General features: G+C 38.8%; 2 protein-coding genes across 3 annotated transcripts in view; both read right to left on the reverse strand.

Moving 5' to 3' along the window:
- Positions 1-145: 145 nt before the first annotated feature.
- Positions 146-9,793, reverse strand: LOC102203083 (SLAM family member 9-like). 2 transcript variants are annotated; one of them, XM_005738677.1, is made up of 11 exons: positions 9,599-9,793; positions 8,086-8,235; positions 7,542-7,667; positions 7,277-7,446; positions 3,610-3,706; positions 3,362-3,460; positions 1,999-2,034; positions 1,395-1,433; positions 1,233-1,295; positions 917-982; positions 146-511 (listed from the first exon to the last, which is right to left on the reverse strand). In XM_005738677.1, exons 1-11 carry the CDS (start codon positions 9,654-9,656, stop codon positions 417-419), a joined length of 999 nt encoding a protein of 332 aa, XP_005738734.1. In that variant the 5' UTR covers positions 9,657-9,793; the 3' UTR covers positions 146-416. The 2 variants fall into 2 exon arrangements, with proteins under 2 accessions (XP_005738734.1, XP_005738735.1); XM_005738678.1 differs by lacking the exon at positions 917-982.
- Positions 9,794-10,382: 589 nt separating this feature from the next.
- Positions 10,383-17,138, reverse strand: part of LOC102203551 (uncharacterized) — a 13,018-nt gene continuing 6,262 nt past the window's right edge. Inside the window, exons 2-7 of the mRNA XM_005738679.2 lie at positions 15,837-15,989; positions 12,918-13,043; positions 12,657-12,823; positions 11,069-11,156; positions 10,814-10,889; positions 10,383-10,610 (exon numbers count right to left, since the gene is read on the reverse strand). Of these exons, the coding sequence (XP_005738736.1) occupies positions 10,550-10,610; positions 10,814-10,889; positions 11,069-11,156; positions 12,657-12,823; positions 12,918-13,043; positions 15,837-15,989 (671 nt within the window). The 3' untranslated portion in view covers positions 10,383-10,549. The remainder of the gene's footprint in view (positions 10,611-10,813; positions 10,890-11,068; positions 11,157-12,656; positions 12,824-12,917; positions 13,044-15,836; positions 15,990-17,138) is intronic.

Here is a 17,138-nt window from a genome sequence, read left to right on the forward strand (position 1 = left end):
AAAATTAATAAAATAAACAATAAAAGGTGAATCAAATAGACCATTACGGCAAAGCTGGGATGGTCAATTTGGTAAAGTAAATCCGTTGGGCATCTTTCTTCGCCTTTAGACAATAATTCTGATGGCAAAAGAACCAAATGGGACATGCAAAAAAAAAAAAAGAATGCCTGCAGATCTTCATCTTAGACAATATTACATTCCTGGCTTGTTTCAGAGCAGCTTGCTGAGTCTCAGAAACTAATGTGATCTCAAACATCAGGATCTAAGTTAGATTTGTCATTTAGAAATGATCAACTTAAACACTGGACAGAAAAGTGTCAGCAGATCTGTCAGTATTCCAGGCAGAGTTTTGAGTAAGTGTGTGTTTGTCTGTTTTTGCACGTGTGTTTGAAACTCGAATTCATCTCACTTTCAGTTTACTCACCAGGTTTACTGCTGGAATCTGTGGATGCTGCAGGTGTTTGGTCCTGACTAGGTTCATCCTTGACTTCTGACGTAGTTTTTGACATCTCTGTGAAGTGATTATGGTAAAATGATAAATAAAATATCACAACCCTAATGAAGCGCCTTGAGGCGACTTATGTTGTGATTTGGCGCTATATAAATAAAATTGAATTGAATTGAATTAACAGGGCGATACGGAAGTGTAGAGCTGCCGCCCAGGCAAAAGAAAAATAGAGCTATATCACGGTTATAACGTGAAAAGTTTATTGTTCTAACAATATACTTTTCATGTTTGTACAATATTCTATCATGTTATTACAATATGCAAAACTTTCACGTTCGTACAATATAAATATTATATTGTACGAACGCGATGATTATGTGTATTGTAATAACGTTGTAATAATGTGATCAAACAATTATGTGTGTTTGATCACATAATTAGTTAGTTTTTTCCCCTGATTTTATCCACCTGCTTCATTTTCATCATCTGCGGACATCAACTCGTTTTCATTGTGTATCTGAGGAGCTGTCACTACTGAAAACAGAATCACAGTACATATGAGACACAGCAAACGTTCTGTTCACTTCTAATGAACACAGGAGGCATTTTTGCTCGGCCTGCAGGTCACAGATCCGTCCAGCTAAACCTGCAAATTCTAAGGCTCATACAGGTCGATGCTACGGTCACAGCTTTGATGCTACTTTTAAAAAAACAAACAAGTTATACAAGATGAAGTGATTGCATGTTGCAAATGTGTTATATATTATGAAAACATTTTGCTCACCATTGTTGGGTGAATTTAATGCTGGGACCACAGAGGACGATGATGTTCCTTGGACTGACAAATCTGGTGTTGGAAGAAATATCAGGACCTTAAGCATCCATCACCTGCTGTCACATTTACTTTATTATTGTTTTTACCCCCATTAAATAAGATTTTACTCACCTGCTCCATTACTCTGTATCCCAACCAATTGTACCATCTCTGTCAGATATTAAATGAAATGTATGTCATGAACAGCACATTAACTGATAAACTGGTGTAAAGTCTACTATACTGCTGCTGGTGATGTTGCATTTTGTTTTAACTTCAGTGTCACTGTAGTTCTGTAAGGACACAGACGTAACACAACAGACAAATGACCCTAAAACAATGTTCAGCCCGCAACACTTTTACAGCTTTACTGTTAACTGCCAGCTTAATCTATGAGATTATAGAATCATTTATAGTGAGATTAGTTTCTTCTGACATAGTCTAAAACAGGCCAGTGGTGGAAGCAAGCAGCAAAAACAATGCTTTACTCATATGAAAGACATGCTGTCTGTAAGAGCAAACTAATCATTATTGAGGGTCTGTTTCAGCAAATATGCTTGGCCTGTTTTAGGCTGCTGGGCCCAACATGTCAGCAGTTGGTCAGTCAACTGGCCTAGCAAACTTCTTTTACTGTTCCCAGACCAGTGGACCCTGTCCCATATGTCTTAATAAATCCCAGTTTTAACACCACCACCTAATATAAGTTATAGAGAGGCTTTATACTGTATGATCTTACCTTCTGGTCTATTTGCTTCGTCTTGTGTTTTGATTTCTGGGGAATTGAAGACAAATGGTAAATGGCCTGCATTTGTATAGCTCTTTTCTAGTCCCTAAGGACCCCAAAGCGCTTCACACTACATTCAGTCATTCACCCATTCACACACACATTCACACACTGGTGATGGCAAGCTATATTGTAGCCACAGCTGCCCTGGGGCGCACTGACAGAGGCGAGGCTGCCGGACACTGGCGCCACCGGGCCCTCTGACCACCACCAGTAGGCAAACATGGGGTTAGTATCTTGCCCAAGGATATTTGGCATGCAGCCAGGAGGTAGCCTGGGATCAAACCACCGACCTTCTGATTAGTGGCTGACCTGCTCCGCCACCTGAGCTACAGCCACCCCATTTATTGACATTTATTGATTGACAGAAATATCAATCAATGCTTGTTTTGCGATTTTAGCTTATTTCTTTGGGGTTATTGAGCTCAAACACATATTATGAGCAAAGGATGCTGTTACTGTTTTAATGTTCAGCTTTTCATCTACATGAAGTTAAGAGGAAATTTACCCTGGTTTGTTTTCATCCATCAGTCACATCTTTGAAATTGGCTTTGAAATGTGTTTCTGTTGAATACATAAAGACGAAGTCTAATAATTTGGAAGATTTTTGAGCCTGGGAAGTTGTAGATAGAGATGTTTGCATTCAGCACTATTAAAATTAGCCTAGAAATTGTGCTTATAATGAACCTACATACAAGTGTGACTGGATGACTTTGATACAGAAGAAAACACACAAATACGGCAATTTTCACCAATTCTGTTATATCCTGAGACTAAATCTGTAAGTAAAATACACGAGTCCTAGGTTTATCACACTATCTGTAGTACAGGCTTGTCTGGGTTGTTTCTTTAACATGTCGAGATATTTTATTAACACTTTCTAATATGGCCCTATAATTCCTCTGTAATTATGTGGACTTATTTTAAATTACAAAGTAATTATTTTTACCTAAACATACTTAAAACTAGGCACACTAGAATAAGTAACATTTACAATAAACAAAGAACTAATTAGAAAAAAAATTATACTGTTAGCATAGTGTGCAAGTAATTTCAAGTCATTTTACAAAGTGCACGACTTCAGGTGTTTTACAGGAAGGAGACACATTGTTCTCTAAGTAATTTAAAGTACTGTGTAATTTTTTGGTAATTTTGTGGCAAAACAATATTTTCCTATCTTATTGTAAGTACACTGTGCTTTTATAATGGAGAGTCTTAACCTCACCTAACATTCATCATGCACATTTGCATAATGATTAATAAATCAAGATGTTAAAAAGAAAGTAAGATACATAATTGTTTTGTGAGTTCTTACCTCGCTTTCTGTATTTTTTGCAAAGAAAAAAGACAATTACAGCCACTATCAACACAAGCAACACAATCACTACTGGTATGATCCAATGCAGTGAATCACCTACAAAAATAAAAGAACAAAGAATAAATTAATAAAACTGCAAATGATTACCAAAACAATTTATCCCAATCTTTAAATGTCTGTAAAATCCATCATTAGTCAAAAAGAAACACTTTCTGCCACGGATACATATTGGTGTGATAACTCACCACTTGCAAATGAAATGATTATATTGTCACTCCTTTCACTGCTAACTGGGTTTTCCAGCTGACAGCTGATTGATTTTTCAACAGATCCTGTATCGTTCTAGAATTAACGAGAAAAGAGAGAAGCACATAAACCAAACACATTCATTAGATTTTAAACAGATTATGGGACACTTGTCTATGGGTGGACAATCAACAGATCAATAGCACAGGGACAGGCTCAAAGATGGCCGCATACATCCTGATAAATGTAACTATATTTCCAGAAAATACAAAATAAAAGTGCGAGACTAACCATTTCCATTCACTTTTATTTTAGTTTATCGCCAATATCAAAAAAGGAGAAATAAATAAATAAGATAAGATAAGATACCTTTATTAGTTCCACGAATGGGACTAATTCCCCTCCAAACACCTTCGACGCTTATTCCTTTCCGATGCAGACGGTGGATCAAGGAGACCAGCGCATATGCTGCAGGCCCGGATGCACTGTCTACACTGGCTGTCTCACACCTTCTACCCATCCCTGTTGCTTGTCATGTGTTTCTATGACGTATTAAGAGTTTTTTTATGTGCTATGTGCAGAGGTGTTTTTTTTTCTCTTCTCAAACTGTTCTCCCTGTTGGAGCTCAGTCTGGGGGGAGTTATTTCCTCATGTTTTCCATTGTTATACCTCTCTGACCTGTCTTCCCCATGTGATGTTTTTGCGTAATGTATGTATGGTCGGAAGGGTAAGATGGCGCCGCCATTGCACTGGCAGCCTTATGAAATTTCCCATTCGTGGGACTAATAAAGGTATTTTAAATACATCTGTCAACAAATCACCCATGTCCAAATAAAGACACAATTTCTTTAGAAATATTTGCAATTGTCAATGATATCCTTAGAGTTACACACTGTCTATATTTTATTCGCATTTAGTCTCAGCCCGAAACACAGACAGATATTTTTGTCTTAACTTAAAATGACTACATTCATGTCCATGTTACCCAAGCTCCGAAGTTAACATAAACGTTTAAAATAGTCATAAAATCTGCATGTAGCTACTAGGATATCAAAAAATCAGCATCTAAACCTTAAAAAGTGGAATGATTTAAACTATACACATAATTTTGCAGTTGGAACTCTCGCTTAAATATTCTGCACTTTATAAAAAGATTAATTTTAAGCATTTCATAATACCAGTTTTGCCTCAAGATATCAGATATCCTCGTCTCGATTGCTGCTTTTATATATCTGGTATTCACCACTCCTGTATGTTCCCATAAATCATCTCAAACTGGTTTGCCACTAATCAGAAGGTCGGTGGTTCGATCCCAGGCTGCCTCCTGGCTGCATGCCAAATATCCTTGGGCAAGATACTAACCCCATGTTTGCCTACTGGTGGTGGTCAGAGGGCCCGGTGGCGCCAGTGTCCGGCAGCCTCGCCTCTGTCAGTGCGCCCCAGGGCAGCTGTGGCTACAACGTAGCTTGCCATCGCCAGTGTGTGAATGTGTGTGTGAATGGGTGGATGACTGAATGTAGTGTGAAGCGCTTTGGGGTCCTTAGGGACTGAGTAAAAAGCGCTATACAAATGCAGGCCATTTCTTGAGCATAACAATGAGTTCACTGTACTCAAATGGCCTCCATAGTCAACAAATCTCAGTCCAATAGAGCACCTTTGTGGGGACAAATCATGTCAATATGGACTAAAATGTCTGAAGAACGATTCCAGCACCTAGGGGAAGCTATGCCGGGAAGGCTCTGAAGACAAAAAAGGATCCAAAACAATACTGGCAAAGTGTACCCAATAAAGTGACCCTGACTTCATATCCTAGGTATGAACTGATTGTTTATTAAACTACATGCACCAAAAACGCCTGAGGGTCTGGACAAATATTAAAAAAGCATGTTTACAGAGTTGGGGAGTAACATGTACTGCCGATACGTATTTAAAATACAAAATATGAGTAACTGTATTCCGTTACAGTTACCATTTAAAAAGGTGGCATTCAGAATACAGTTACTTTGCTGAAATAAATGGATTACACAGCGGTATTTTCCTGTTTCATATTGTGGCGGGTCAGGACTGTTGGGGTTTTTTGACAGCTACGTTCTGTAGCGTTACAGTTGCCATGGTTACAGGGTGGCATGCTCTCTCTCACTGTGTGTTTCCTGGGTGAGAGAGCGCCTTTTTGTTGTTGTGCTAAACTAATAAGCAGAATGCTACAGGCATAGCCCTAAAGAATGTAGCATTATGGGCAGTGTAGTCCGTGCTGCAGGGAGAATGGACTGCCATACACGTTATGTGTCTGTGAGCGTGAGGAGGGAGAAAAAGGAGAGTGGAAAAGTACGAGCAGTCATCAAGCAAAAACGGGAGCTGGAAGCATGTAAATATAATAATAACCACTGCAGCCAAGAAGAGTGCCTGACGAGCCCAGTTGTAAGTAAGCTATTAAGACTCGACTGTACACTGTGTTCGTGTTTTCCTCCGAAAACAACAAGTTCCGTTCGAGCAGCCTTTCAACGCCTCTCTCTGTATCTCGCTAGCAAAGTTGACCCACACAACAAAGTAAAGCTATTTTTCGGCTAAGAGCCCGACACGGAACCCGGCGTATTAGTCAGAGGTCCCTTTAATAATAATAATAATAATGGATTGCATTTATATAGCGCTCTCACATTCACACACTGGTGGAGGCAAGCTACAGTTGTACAGCTGCCCTGGGGCAGACTGACAGAAGCGTGCCATCGGCCCCTCTGGCCAACACCAGTAGGCGGTAGTGACCAGGACACAGAGAGCTCAGGGAACGAACCGGCGACTTTCCGGTTACAGATGCGCTTCCCAACGCCCTGAGCCACGGTCGCCCTGAGCACCTTTACTACGGTTCGGAGCCGCGGACCTTCAGTAACAGTAATAAATCACACAGGAATAGTACATTCACGTTGTAAAAAGCATGATAATATATTAAGTAATCCAAAGTATTCACAATACGTTACTCTCATTGAGTAACGTAACGGAATACGTTACAGAATACATTTTGGGGCATGTATTCTGTAATCTGTAGTGGAATACATTTTAAAAGTAACCTTCCCAACACTGCATGTATATGTATAATCTAGGTAAACTATTTGAGTAGTATAAAACAGAGATTATGTTGTTCACTGTGTTTTAAAATATGCTGGTACATAGAAATGTGTAAATGTAATTATCGTTGTTTGTGTTGGCTTTGTTTTAATTTTTGATTTCTTTTAGTTTTTAAGAGTGGCTGTTTCAGCTAGTGTGTGAAAAGTAGAAAAATGTGTTTTATTTACTTTTCTAGTGTTTTGTGTTTATTTTTTGTGGTCATTTATTTACTCTCATTGGTTATGTTTTGTTATTGTCATTTTCCTAAAACTTTAAATAATGATCAAAAATCTCAATTATCTTTTGATAATTGAGATTTTTGAGATGAGTGAAACAAAAACAAACAAATAAATTTCCTTTTAATGCCTAAAATGACAAATGTACATAAACCTAAAAAAAAACTTTTTTTAATTGTTGAAAATATTTAGATTCATTTCTTTTTCTGATGTCTTAAGTTTTCTATAATGTGTTAGTCATTGCTTCAATACTGTGGTTTATGTGAGAAATTGTCTGGGGAAAAAAATGAGCAGCTGACTTGTTATGTGAACAGTCAGATCCTGTTTGTACCTTTGCTATTGTGAGCTGATTGCTTGAAGGCTGAGCTGTCTGCTTGTCACCTGTCATCCAGGAATAGGTGACTGGTTTGGTGTCATCTGTGATGCTGGCTTCACAGGTGAGAGTACAGATGGTCATCTCAGGGTTGCATGATTTGGAGACAGTGGGTTTGGGGACAGCAGCTGATAATTAAAGACAGCAAACAAACAAGCTTTTTATTTTAAATATGGTGAAAAAATGATTCAAAGCAAACTTCAGTCTGAATTCGCCCACTTACAGAGAACAGTGATTTTAGTCGGACTCATGACTCTGTTGTTGATCTCTGCTGTGTAGATGCCGCTGTCCTTTACAGTCACGTTTGAGAGGGTCAGCGTTCCAGTGGAAGTACTCACCTCACACCGACCTAAAAACATCACAGTTACATAATTAACCAATTAGATAATTATTTTTAATGGATTTTTAGTATGTATATATATATATATATATATATATATATATATATATATATAATGAACCAAGGTAACTCAATTATCCGTGCAGCATAAAGTTTAAAATGCATCAAATCCATGAAAGAGGTTAATTCATTACAGCACAAAAAAAAATTTTCCCACTTCATTTTGGGGATCAAGATCTTTTTTTTAATTAGAAATATATCTTCAAAAGAAACCTTGGATGCACAAGCTTGATTGATCCATATTCTTGATTTCGCACAGATTCCACACATGATGCCTTTCTGGACAGCCTTCCCATTTATCCAGGATCTTTCAAATCTGCAGCCTCTATCTTGCATGCATTTGATGTTAAATCCTGAGCATACGTACCTCTGAAGTCCCGGTACGGAACTATATCACTTCCGTACCACTCCACAGCGATGTCCGGGCCATGTTTCCACGTGATGCTGGTGATGGGATCAGACACAGAGCCTGGAGATAGGACTACTTTGTCTCCCACTTTCTTGAAACTATCTTTGTCTATGGCAAAATAAAACCAAAATCAACATGATTTTTCATATTTAGTTCTGTAACCAAACATTTTGTTTACAAAACTAATTTGCAGAACTAAACAAACACAGTTTAGCTGCATGTGTGGCATCTGCAAAATGCTGTAAAAGATGTTAATGATGATCCCAGTTTATATGGGAGAGCACTGTAAATAATTATATTTATCAGATTTTGTCTTTTTTACTTGCTTTCAAGCATCATCAGTAAAACATACTTACATTTTATTACATTTAAAAACATTTAAATGAATTAAACTGATTTCAATATAACAAATATAAGGTACGTTTGAATATTATTGATGGTTTTCTGGTGCTAAGAAATCCAGGGGATTGGAATTAATTGGCTGATGTTATCAAAAACAGCATTTTGATAACATCAAAACAATAACTGGAGCATAACAGGGAATACTGGAGTACAGCATACAGAATTGAATTACTGCAGATTTGTTACAAAATGTTTACCTCTGAGGGAGATTGACAACAAATCTTCCATCTTGTGCTCCTGTTTTGTTAATCTTAGAGTAAAATACTCCTTAATGTAGTTTACTTTTGAGTTCTATTCTTTTTCGGGGGTGTACTGGTAAGTTCACACAAAGGAACAATCCCATTATCGGTTCGTCAGACATTATAAAACATATATAACATCATAAAATCAATGTTACTGTTCCCTAAAACTCTCATGAACACATTCAAATATTTTATTTGACTTTCTGGGCGAGCGAATGAAACCTACAAATGACGGGATCGTGACTTTTGGAATGAATGACCTCAAAATGGCCGCTGCCGGGTGTTCCATCCTACCCAAAAGACCGGTTTTACCAGATTAATGCACCAGATTAATCGGTGCTGGACTGGCTGGTGAAACAGATGTGTCTGCTTTACAGACACCTCAGAAATAAATATGAAGAATATTTCAACTATTTCTGTGCTATTTTGTTTCACCAGCTATTTACCGGGCGTCGTCCTGAAGCGGGTTGTTGCGACATAACATTAAAAACTTCCATTTCACACCTATTATGTGTTAGCAGCACCTGGGAGTTAATGTTTATCATATGATAAATCATACTTGACTCGAACTCGTATGTTATTCTTCCACCAGTTAAAGTATACCTCATCTTACACTGTTAATAAACTACTGATAAAAAGTTCGTTTATTTCCGGGTTTGGCTCCAGAATAGCGATACATTCGTTTCACCATGAACACTCTCACCACTCCTTTACATTACCATTAACACGCTGGCGAAACGTAAATAACACTAGGAATAAAACATACACGGTTAGTATGAAGCTATGCGCCATTGTTCACCCCACTGAAAACCCAGTGTCCATCTTACCTGAAAGCACCAACCCCACGCTTAAGAGAAGAATTCTTAACCCCACGGATCGTAACATCCTCTTAAATCACGGCATAAACGAGACGAAGAACAAGAGAGAGTCGACTAATAATATCAGAGACAACTAGAGAATATTTAAACTGCGAATATATCAGAGAAGCGGAAGAGTGGGAAGCTAAACTGCGCCACTGACAAACCGAAAGTGAGACTTAAAAATATGAAACAAAACCTGTAGGGTGTGTCCAGATGTGTCCAGATGTGTCCGCCCCCCCCACAAAAACAAAAAAACAAAACAGGAAATCAAACTGGTCCACTGACCAAGGTCATTTTCTGAAGCACATTTCCAATAATGCAAATGTTTATAGGCCTATATCTACAAAAATATTTGAGGGCAAATACTTTACAAAATGTGATGTGATAACATGAAATATGTTTGCAAATAGCCACAGTTTGTACCAACTGTACTTTAATACATCAATGTTATACCACACAGTATATCACATAGACTTAGAGGGCTATTTAAGCTGATTATAAAGTTGTCAAAGTATTTAAATCCTGTCTCTTTGTCCTCACACATGAAGAAGGAACCTCTCAAGTTTGGCATTCACCCCAGTAAGATTTTACAAGTAAGATGCTTCTGGAACTTTATCTGTACAACACATTATGGACATTCATAATCTGACATAAAAAACATTGTAATTTTGCCCAAAGTGATTTTCTTTTTTTCCTAATAGAAATATCTCTGGCTATATATTCTTTTATTTATTACTACTATTTATTACACATAATATATACACATATATTTGTTTTGTTTTGGGTTTGTTTGTCCTCCGAAGCCTCCGTATTATTCTCTTCCTGTATTTCCAGGATTAGTTAAAGCAGACTTTTCTCCAGTGGTTTATGCAACACCAACTCTTCTTCATCCTCATCACAGTTTGATCCAGCACTGCTCTATCTCACAGTGTTGGTAGCAGTGGAGGAGCGGTGTCTTCGGGTCCTGCGGGTACAACAACTTTTTAGGTGGACAAGAAGAAAAAGACAACCAGTTAGAGCAGGGGTACGTCACAACGCAAAGCTGAAAGAAGAACTAAAATAAAATAAAATGGAAAAAGTCCATCAAATTAGATCTAAATAAAAATTATTAAGTGAGAACAATACAGTATAATAAAATAATGCTGATAAACTTGTACAGAGTAATCTTTTGTGGATTCTTACCAGCATTTACAACAAATAAGGCCAAACGGGAACACCAGAATCCATACAAATGGTAAACTCAGTAAAGCCCGATTCCCTAAGAAAAGTTTTAGAAAAGGAATAAATTAATTTTACAAGAATTATGTTTTCCAGTCTTTAAATACGTGCAAAATAAAAAAATAAAAAATAAAAAGATGCACTGCCACAGTCGCTGTTGTTTTTCATATATAAAATGTAATATTTAATCATATATAATTTGTTGAGCTGATAACTCACTGATTAAGAGTGGATTCAGGATTTTTTCACTGTATCCATAGCTGACTGGGTTTTCCAGCTGACAGCTTATCAAACGCTCTCTGTTTGCCTGCAAATGAAGAGAAAAAAGGAGCTCATAAACACACACTGCATTTTATTTAGAAATAAATGTCCTTGTTTTGTTTGCCACATATTGAATTTGACCATTTGCCAGTCACTGAATTTGTTTGTGGCGCTCAAATCTGTCAGAACTTTCCCTCCAACTTACTGACTTAATTTCCATGAAGCTAAAGATAATCATTTGATAGTCTGAATGTATTCATTTTCTGATTCTTTGTTTGAAACATGCACCCTAATTGTTTTGTTTGTTTGTTTGTGGGTATGTGTGTCTGTGGATTTTCGACGTGCCAAGATCGGTGTAAGACCCAAATGCAGACTCAAAAAAATAAGGCAAATATTACCTGAAAACGCACATTTAATGTGGTTTATTCTTCAGGAAATACAAAATTCATGAGGAGTTCATCAGGTTGTATACACATAGGGGATAAAAACAGCTGATCAGTTAGGTGTACAGTGGTCCCTTGCTATAACGTGGTTCACCTTTCGTGGCCTCGCTGTTTCGCGTTTGTTTTTGTTTGGTGTTTTTGGTGCAATTTTGCATGCTTTTTTTCCTTACAGCGCATTGAGTTCTGCGTCCTGATTGGCTGTAGATCATTGTCAATCAATCTCATGCTGTGTCTCCTGTCCAGTACAGAGTGCGTTCAGCTTGTCAAATTAACATAAATCTTCGATCTCTAGCAGTGTGACTCTGAAGTGCTGTACTGTATGTTTGTAAGTTTTCTCCCCAACAAACATAACAATGTTGACGGTTTGGTTTCATTATATAATACTGGACCTATTTTTCTACTAAGGTTTGAATTTTGAGAGTGTTTAAACAATAGAGAAAAGTGTGAAAATGTTCATGACTGTCTGAGAAAAGTGTCTAAAGTGTGTAGTGAGGGGTTTTACAGCCTTAAAACATCTATAATAATTGTAAAAAAACAAAGTTGGCTACTTCGCGGATTACACCTATATGGCAGGTTATTTTTTAGAACGTAACTCCCGAGATAAACGATGGACCGCTGTACTGCAAAGAAAGTTCAACACAGACAGGCTTTCTTTTGCTTTAGCTAGTTACAAAATGTAAAACTCCAACCAGAGATAACAGGTCATCAACTTTCTCTCTTTTTTTAATCGCTGCTGTTTGTTTCTCAAATGAAGGCTGCACACTGGTGGTCTGAAAATCTGGATAACTCTTCTGTCAGTATACATAATTCAGCATTTAAGCTGTTATCGTCTTTGGTCTATAAGTGTTTCCATATACAATATAGTATATATGTAATAAACTGAAGATTTTACTTGATGGTCACTATTGGTCTTTAAATAATGAAGGAAAAGCAAACGGGTTCTTTATACATTGTGTAAAGGCCAAATGCACGTAAAGCTGTGATAAAATGTCTTGAAACTATTTAGGTTTAAAAAAAAGTTTTGGATTCATTAGGTTTGGATAAAATGACAAAAACAACCAACAGAGCTGTCATGTGATTCAATAATCAGATCCTGTTTATACCTGTGTGATGTTGAACTGACTGGTTGGAGACTGTTTCACCATGTCACCTATCATCCAGTAATAGGTGATCGGTTTGGCGTCGTCTGTCACGTTGGGTTCACAAGTGAGAGTACAGTAGGTCATCTCAGGGTGGCACCATGTGGACACAGTAGGATTAGGGACAGTGGCTGGTAGAAAAGGGAGAAACCCAACAAGAATTTGACTTAAAATCAGGTGAACTAGTCCGTGCTAGCTAGAGTATGAATTCCTCCTCCCATTTACTGATAACAATGATTTCCGTTGTGCTCATGACTTCATCATTAATCTCCGCCGTGTAGCTGCCGCTGTCGTTTAGAGCCAGGTTTGAGATCGTCAGGACCCCAGTGGAGGTATCCACCTCACAGCCATCTAAAAGTATGAAGTGAAGGTATCATCGTGGATCATTTCAATATATTAGCACAGAAATTACCTTAAACTTCATAGTTTAAGGTGCTAACGAGTAGAAATTTACATCACTAGAATCCGATAGTTATTTATACCTCATAACGTTGTCTGTGAAGGTTCTCAGTCATCCAGGTCATCGTAGTCTAAGGAGCTTGCAAAGAAAAGCGTCTGGACTTCTTTAAGTTGCTTGAAGACGTTTCACCTCTCATCCGAGAAGCTTCTTCAGTTCTAAGGTCAAATGGTGGGGAGTCCCAGATATAAACCTAGTGGGAGTATCCCCGCAGAGGGACAAAAGGACCCCCTGATGATCCTCTAATCGCCTGAGCCAAGGTGTGAAACTGGATGTGGGTCCCAATCAGCCAGGGTTTCGGGTGAGTTCATTGTGAAACCTGGCCCCACCTTATCATGCAAATTCCTGAGGTCAGATGGCCCAGGATGTGAGTGGGCGTTAAGGCGTCTTGGAAGGGAACTCAAAACTGGATTATAGATGGCAGACAATTGGTGTCGTAAACCACTGCCTCTGTTCAAAGATGGTCGCTCACAGTGGACATAGATGGCTTCTTTCACTCCTCTTTCAAACCATCTGTCCTCTCTGTCCAAAATGTGAACATTGGCATCCTCGAAAGAGTGTCCTTTATCCTTAAGATGCAGATGGACTGCTGAGTCTTGTTCTGTGGAGGTGGCTCTTCTATGTTGTGCGCTTGTGCAGTGGCTGTTTGGTCTCTCCAATGTAGAGGTCTGGGCATTCCTTGCTGCACTGTACAGCATACACCACATTGTTAAATCTGTGTTTTGGAGTTTTGTCTTTCGGGTGAACCAGTTTTTGTCTGAGCGTGTTGCTGGGTCTGAAATGCTTGGATGTCATGCTTGGAGAAAACCCTCCTGAGTTTTTCTGATACACCGGCTACATAGGGGATGACAATGTTGTTGCGTCTGTCCTTCTTATCCTTCCTCGCTGGTGTCTGATCTTCTTTTCTGTGCCTCTTTGCTGACTTTAAGAACGCCCATTTAGGATAGCCGCACGTTTTGAGTGCTTCCTTTACATATGTGTGTTCCTTCTTTTTTCCTTCAGGCTTAGAGGGAACATGTTCTGCCCGGTGGTGTAGGGTCCTAATTACTCCAAGTTTGTGTTCCAAAGGGTGATGGGAGTCAAAGAGGAGGTACTGGTCCGTGTGTGTGGGCTTCCGGTAAACTGGTTTGAAAGAGGAGTGAAAGAAGCCATCTATGTCCACTGTGAGCGACAATCTTTGAACAGAGGCGGTAGTTTACCACACCAACTGTCTGCCATCTATAATCCAGTTTTGAGTTCCCTCCCCAGACGCCTTAAAGCCCACTCACATCCTGGGCCATCTGACCTCAGGAATTTGCACGATAAGGTGGGGCCAGGTTTCACAATGAGCTCACCCGAAACTCTGGCTGATTGTGACCCACACCCAGTTTCACACCTTGGCTCAGGAGATTAGAGGATTATCAGGGGGTCCTTTTGTCCCTCTGCGGGGGGGATACTCCCACTAGGTTTAAATCTGGGACTTCCCATCATTTGACCTTAGAACTGAAGAAGCTTCTTGGATGAGAGGTGAAACGTCTTCAAGCAACTTAAAGAAGTCCAGACGCTTTTCTTTGCAAGCTCCTTTGAATACCTCATAACAGTTTAAACAAAAAACCTACCCCAAAGAATCTTCTTAGCTTGTTAATGAAGGCTTAAATTACACACTCCTTGCAACCTCTAGTTGCTATTGAAAGATATTTTGTCTTTGGCCAGTTGAGTGTTTGCTGAAGGTCCCTGGATGTCCCTGGTTGAATACTCACAAAGAGGGTGCTCCACCACAAACCTCCTGGTGCCAGAAAATTAATTCTGTCCATCTTGGTGTAGCAAGTACAGTGGCAGAAACATTCACTCTCTCATCCAAGTGACTTCTTCAGGTCTTTTTCAGTGAAGTCACTGAAAAAGAGCGAAGAAGTCACTTGGACGAGAGACTTCTACTCACTGAATATGTTATGTTCAGATGAAAAGAATCAACTTGCTGGGATTTTCTTACCTGGATGATTAAGCAGGCATCAAGACTGCTTGTGATTGCTTTAGTCAACATCAGATTGACGTGGAAACCAATAGTTTGCATAAAGGCGGTGAATTGTCTGTGTGACTTAAGATGTAACTAACTTGCCAACTAACCACGCAGTGGAAGTCAAAGTTGAAAAAATGCAGATACTTTTCTGCCTTACCTGCAAAATCAACATGTTTCAAAAGCTGCAACATTTACTTTGAAGGCAAACAAGCTCTGTTTCCAGTTTGTGTCACACTTTTGAGTTTTACATCTGCTTGGGGCTGCTAACGACCAAACCAGTTGCAAGCAGGTTTTCAGTGGAGCACCAAACACCTCTTTTGCGACCAATTTCACCTTTCTACAGTCAGCAAATTCCCACAACTACTTGCCACCCAATCAGTCAGAGAAAACACATTTTTATGTGGCAACCGATGGTTGTCAGGCAGTCAACAACTAGTCTCTTGGTCTGCGTAAATATGTCCCTTAAAATATTATTTGAGCAAAGGTTTACGTTTATTTAAAGGTAGTCAGTACCAAAACCTTCATGTTTGGTGTAACTTCAGGGGTTAAATTAAAGGAAAGATTTAAGGATACTTTTAGGCTTCATAGTTTTACAATGAGAGTCATGACTTTTTTCTAAATACGCTACATACAAACATTAAAAATATGTAATCTGTGTATGTATATGGATTTCAGTCTTGAGTGAATGTACCTCGGAAGTGCCAGGAGGTGAAACGTTGTTGTCTGGTCCACTCCAGAGCAACATCTTGATCATGTGTCCACTTGATCCTGGTGATGGAAGCAGGCACAGAGCCTGGTGTGAGGACGACTTTGTCACCCACTTTCTTGTAGGCGCCTTCTTTCTCTGCAAAATCAACATATTAAGAGTTTCACATTCAATTCTTTAAATGCACAATTGCTTTAATTTACAGTTTGGTCTTATGCAATGTAGACATTCAGGCTGTGGGGGCAGCAGTATAAGTGTAGATGCTCAGACCTCCCTCTTCTCATCCACCTCCTCCAAGTCTTTTGAAAATACACTGAGGCATTTCCAAGAAAACTGAGAGAGCTTGGAAGGATGTCTACTCTGAGATCTTCTCCTGTTTGTATCTGTGGTTATATTCTTTTGGTAACTACCCACAGCTCATGGTCATAGGTGAAAGCATGGCTCGACCGGCCATCAGCAACAACTCTTCGCCCCAGTGAAAGCAGGAGATAATGAAGAGAATAGAATGACATCATTTGCAAACAGCAGAGATGAGATTCTGAGACCACCAAACATGATCTGCTCCATCCCTCGGCTGTGCCTAAAAATTACTTCCAGAATTAATGACAAAGGGGGTGGAGTCCAACACCCACCATTGTGAGCCAAGCTCTAACTGTTGATCACGGTGTGACAAAGTGGCTAGGACAGAATTCATTTGCCATTTGTCACTTGCATATATTGTTATTTTGTGTTCTGTTATCCTATAGTCTATCCATAATGCTTTAATGTAAACACAGCACATGTAACCTTGGCTCTACATACTATCCCGGGTCTGTTTGTGGTAGCATTGGTTATATTTATTTCATCTGTGCAAATGTACTGAAAGCTAAATGTCACTTCATCATTAATTGATTTGGATCTTTCATTTGTTTATGTAGTTTGGTTATACTTACCATTGTGTGTTCCTTTGAGCAGGTCCTATTTGTAAAACAGGTATGTGTGAAGGGCCGCCCCAGTACTTCCTGATTTTATAGGATATGATGTCACTGATCATGTCAATTGGGTGTAACCAAATGAAGGTGTGTTTATTTTGTGTAAAATTGTTTATTTCATTTAAAATATCCTCATGAGTCAGATTAGGTGAAGAGATTGACTTTTCAAACTGTTTAGTTGGGTGAATGAGTTTGTTAAGTGGAAAAATGATTTTATTCCTGTTTCTTTGTCTAGACTATGTTATTTAGTCTACCCTGTTTTCCCAATGATAGAGGTTAATGAGATCCAGGTGTGAGTGGAATTCTATATAAAGCA

Source organism: Pundamilia nyererei, unplaced genomic scaffold, assembly GCF_000239375.1.
Source record: "Pundamilia nyererei isolate P.nyererei 1_Seehausen unplaced genomic scaffold, PunNye1.0 scaffold00085, whole genome shotgun sequence".
Taxonomy (NCBI): Eukaryota; Metazoa; Chordata; class Actinopteri; order Cichliformes; family Cichlidae; genus Pundamilia; species Pundamilia nyererei.

Excerpts from the sequence above, each read along its gene's own strand:
- LOC102203083 (XM_005738677.1), bottom strand. The coding sequence starts at position 9,656 with ATGTTACGATCCGTGGGGTTAAGAATTCTTCTCTTAAGCGTGGGGTTG. Across the intron at positions 2,035-3,361 it reads CAAAAAATACAGAAAGCGAG|AAATCAAAACACAAGACGAA; the intron begins GTAAGAACTCAC and ends TCAATTCCCCAG. Across the intron at positions 512-916 it reads AGATGATGAAAATGAAGCAG|AGATGTCAAAAACTACGTCA; the intron begins GTGGATAAAATC and ends ATCACTTCACAG.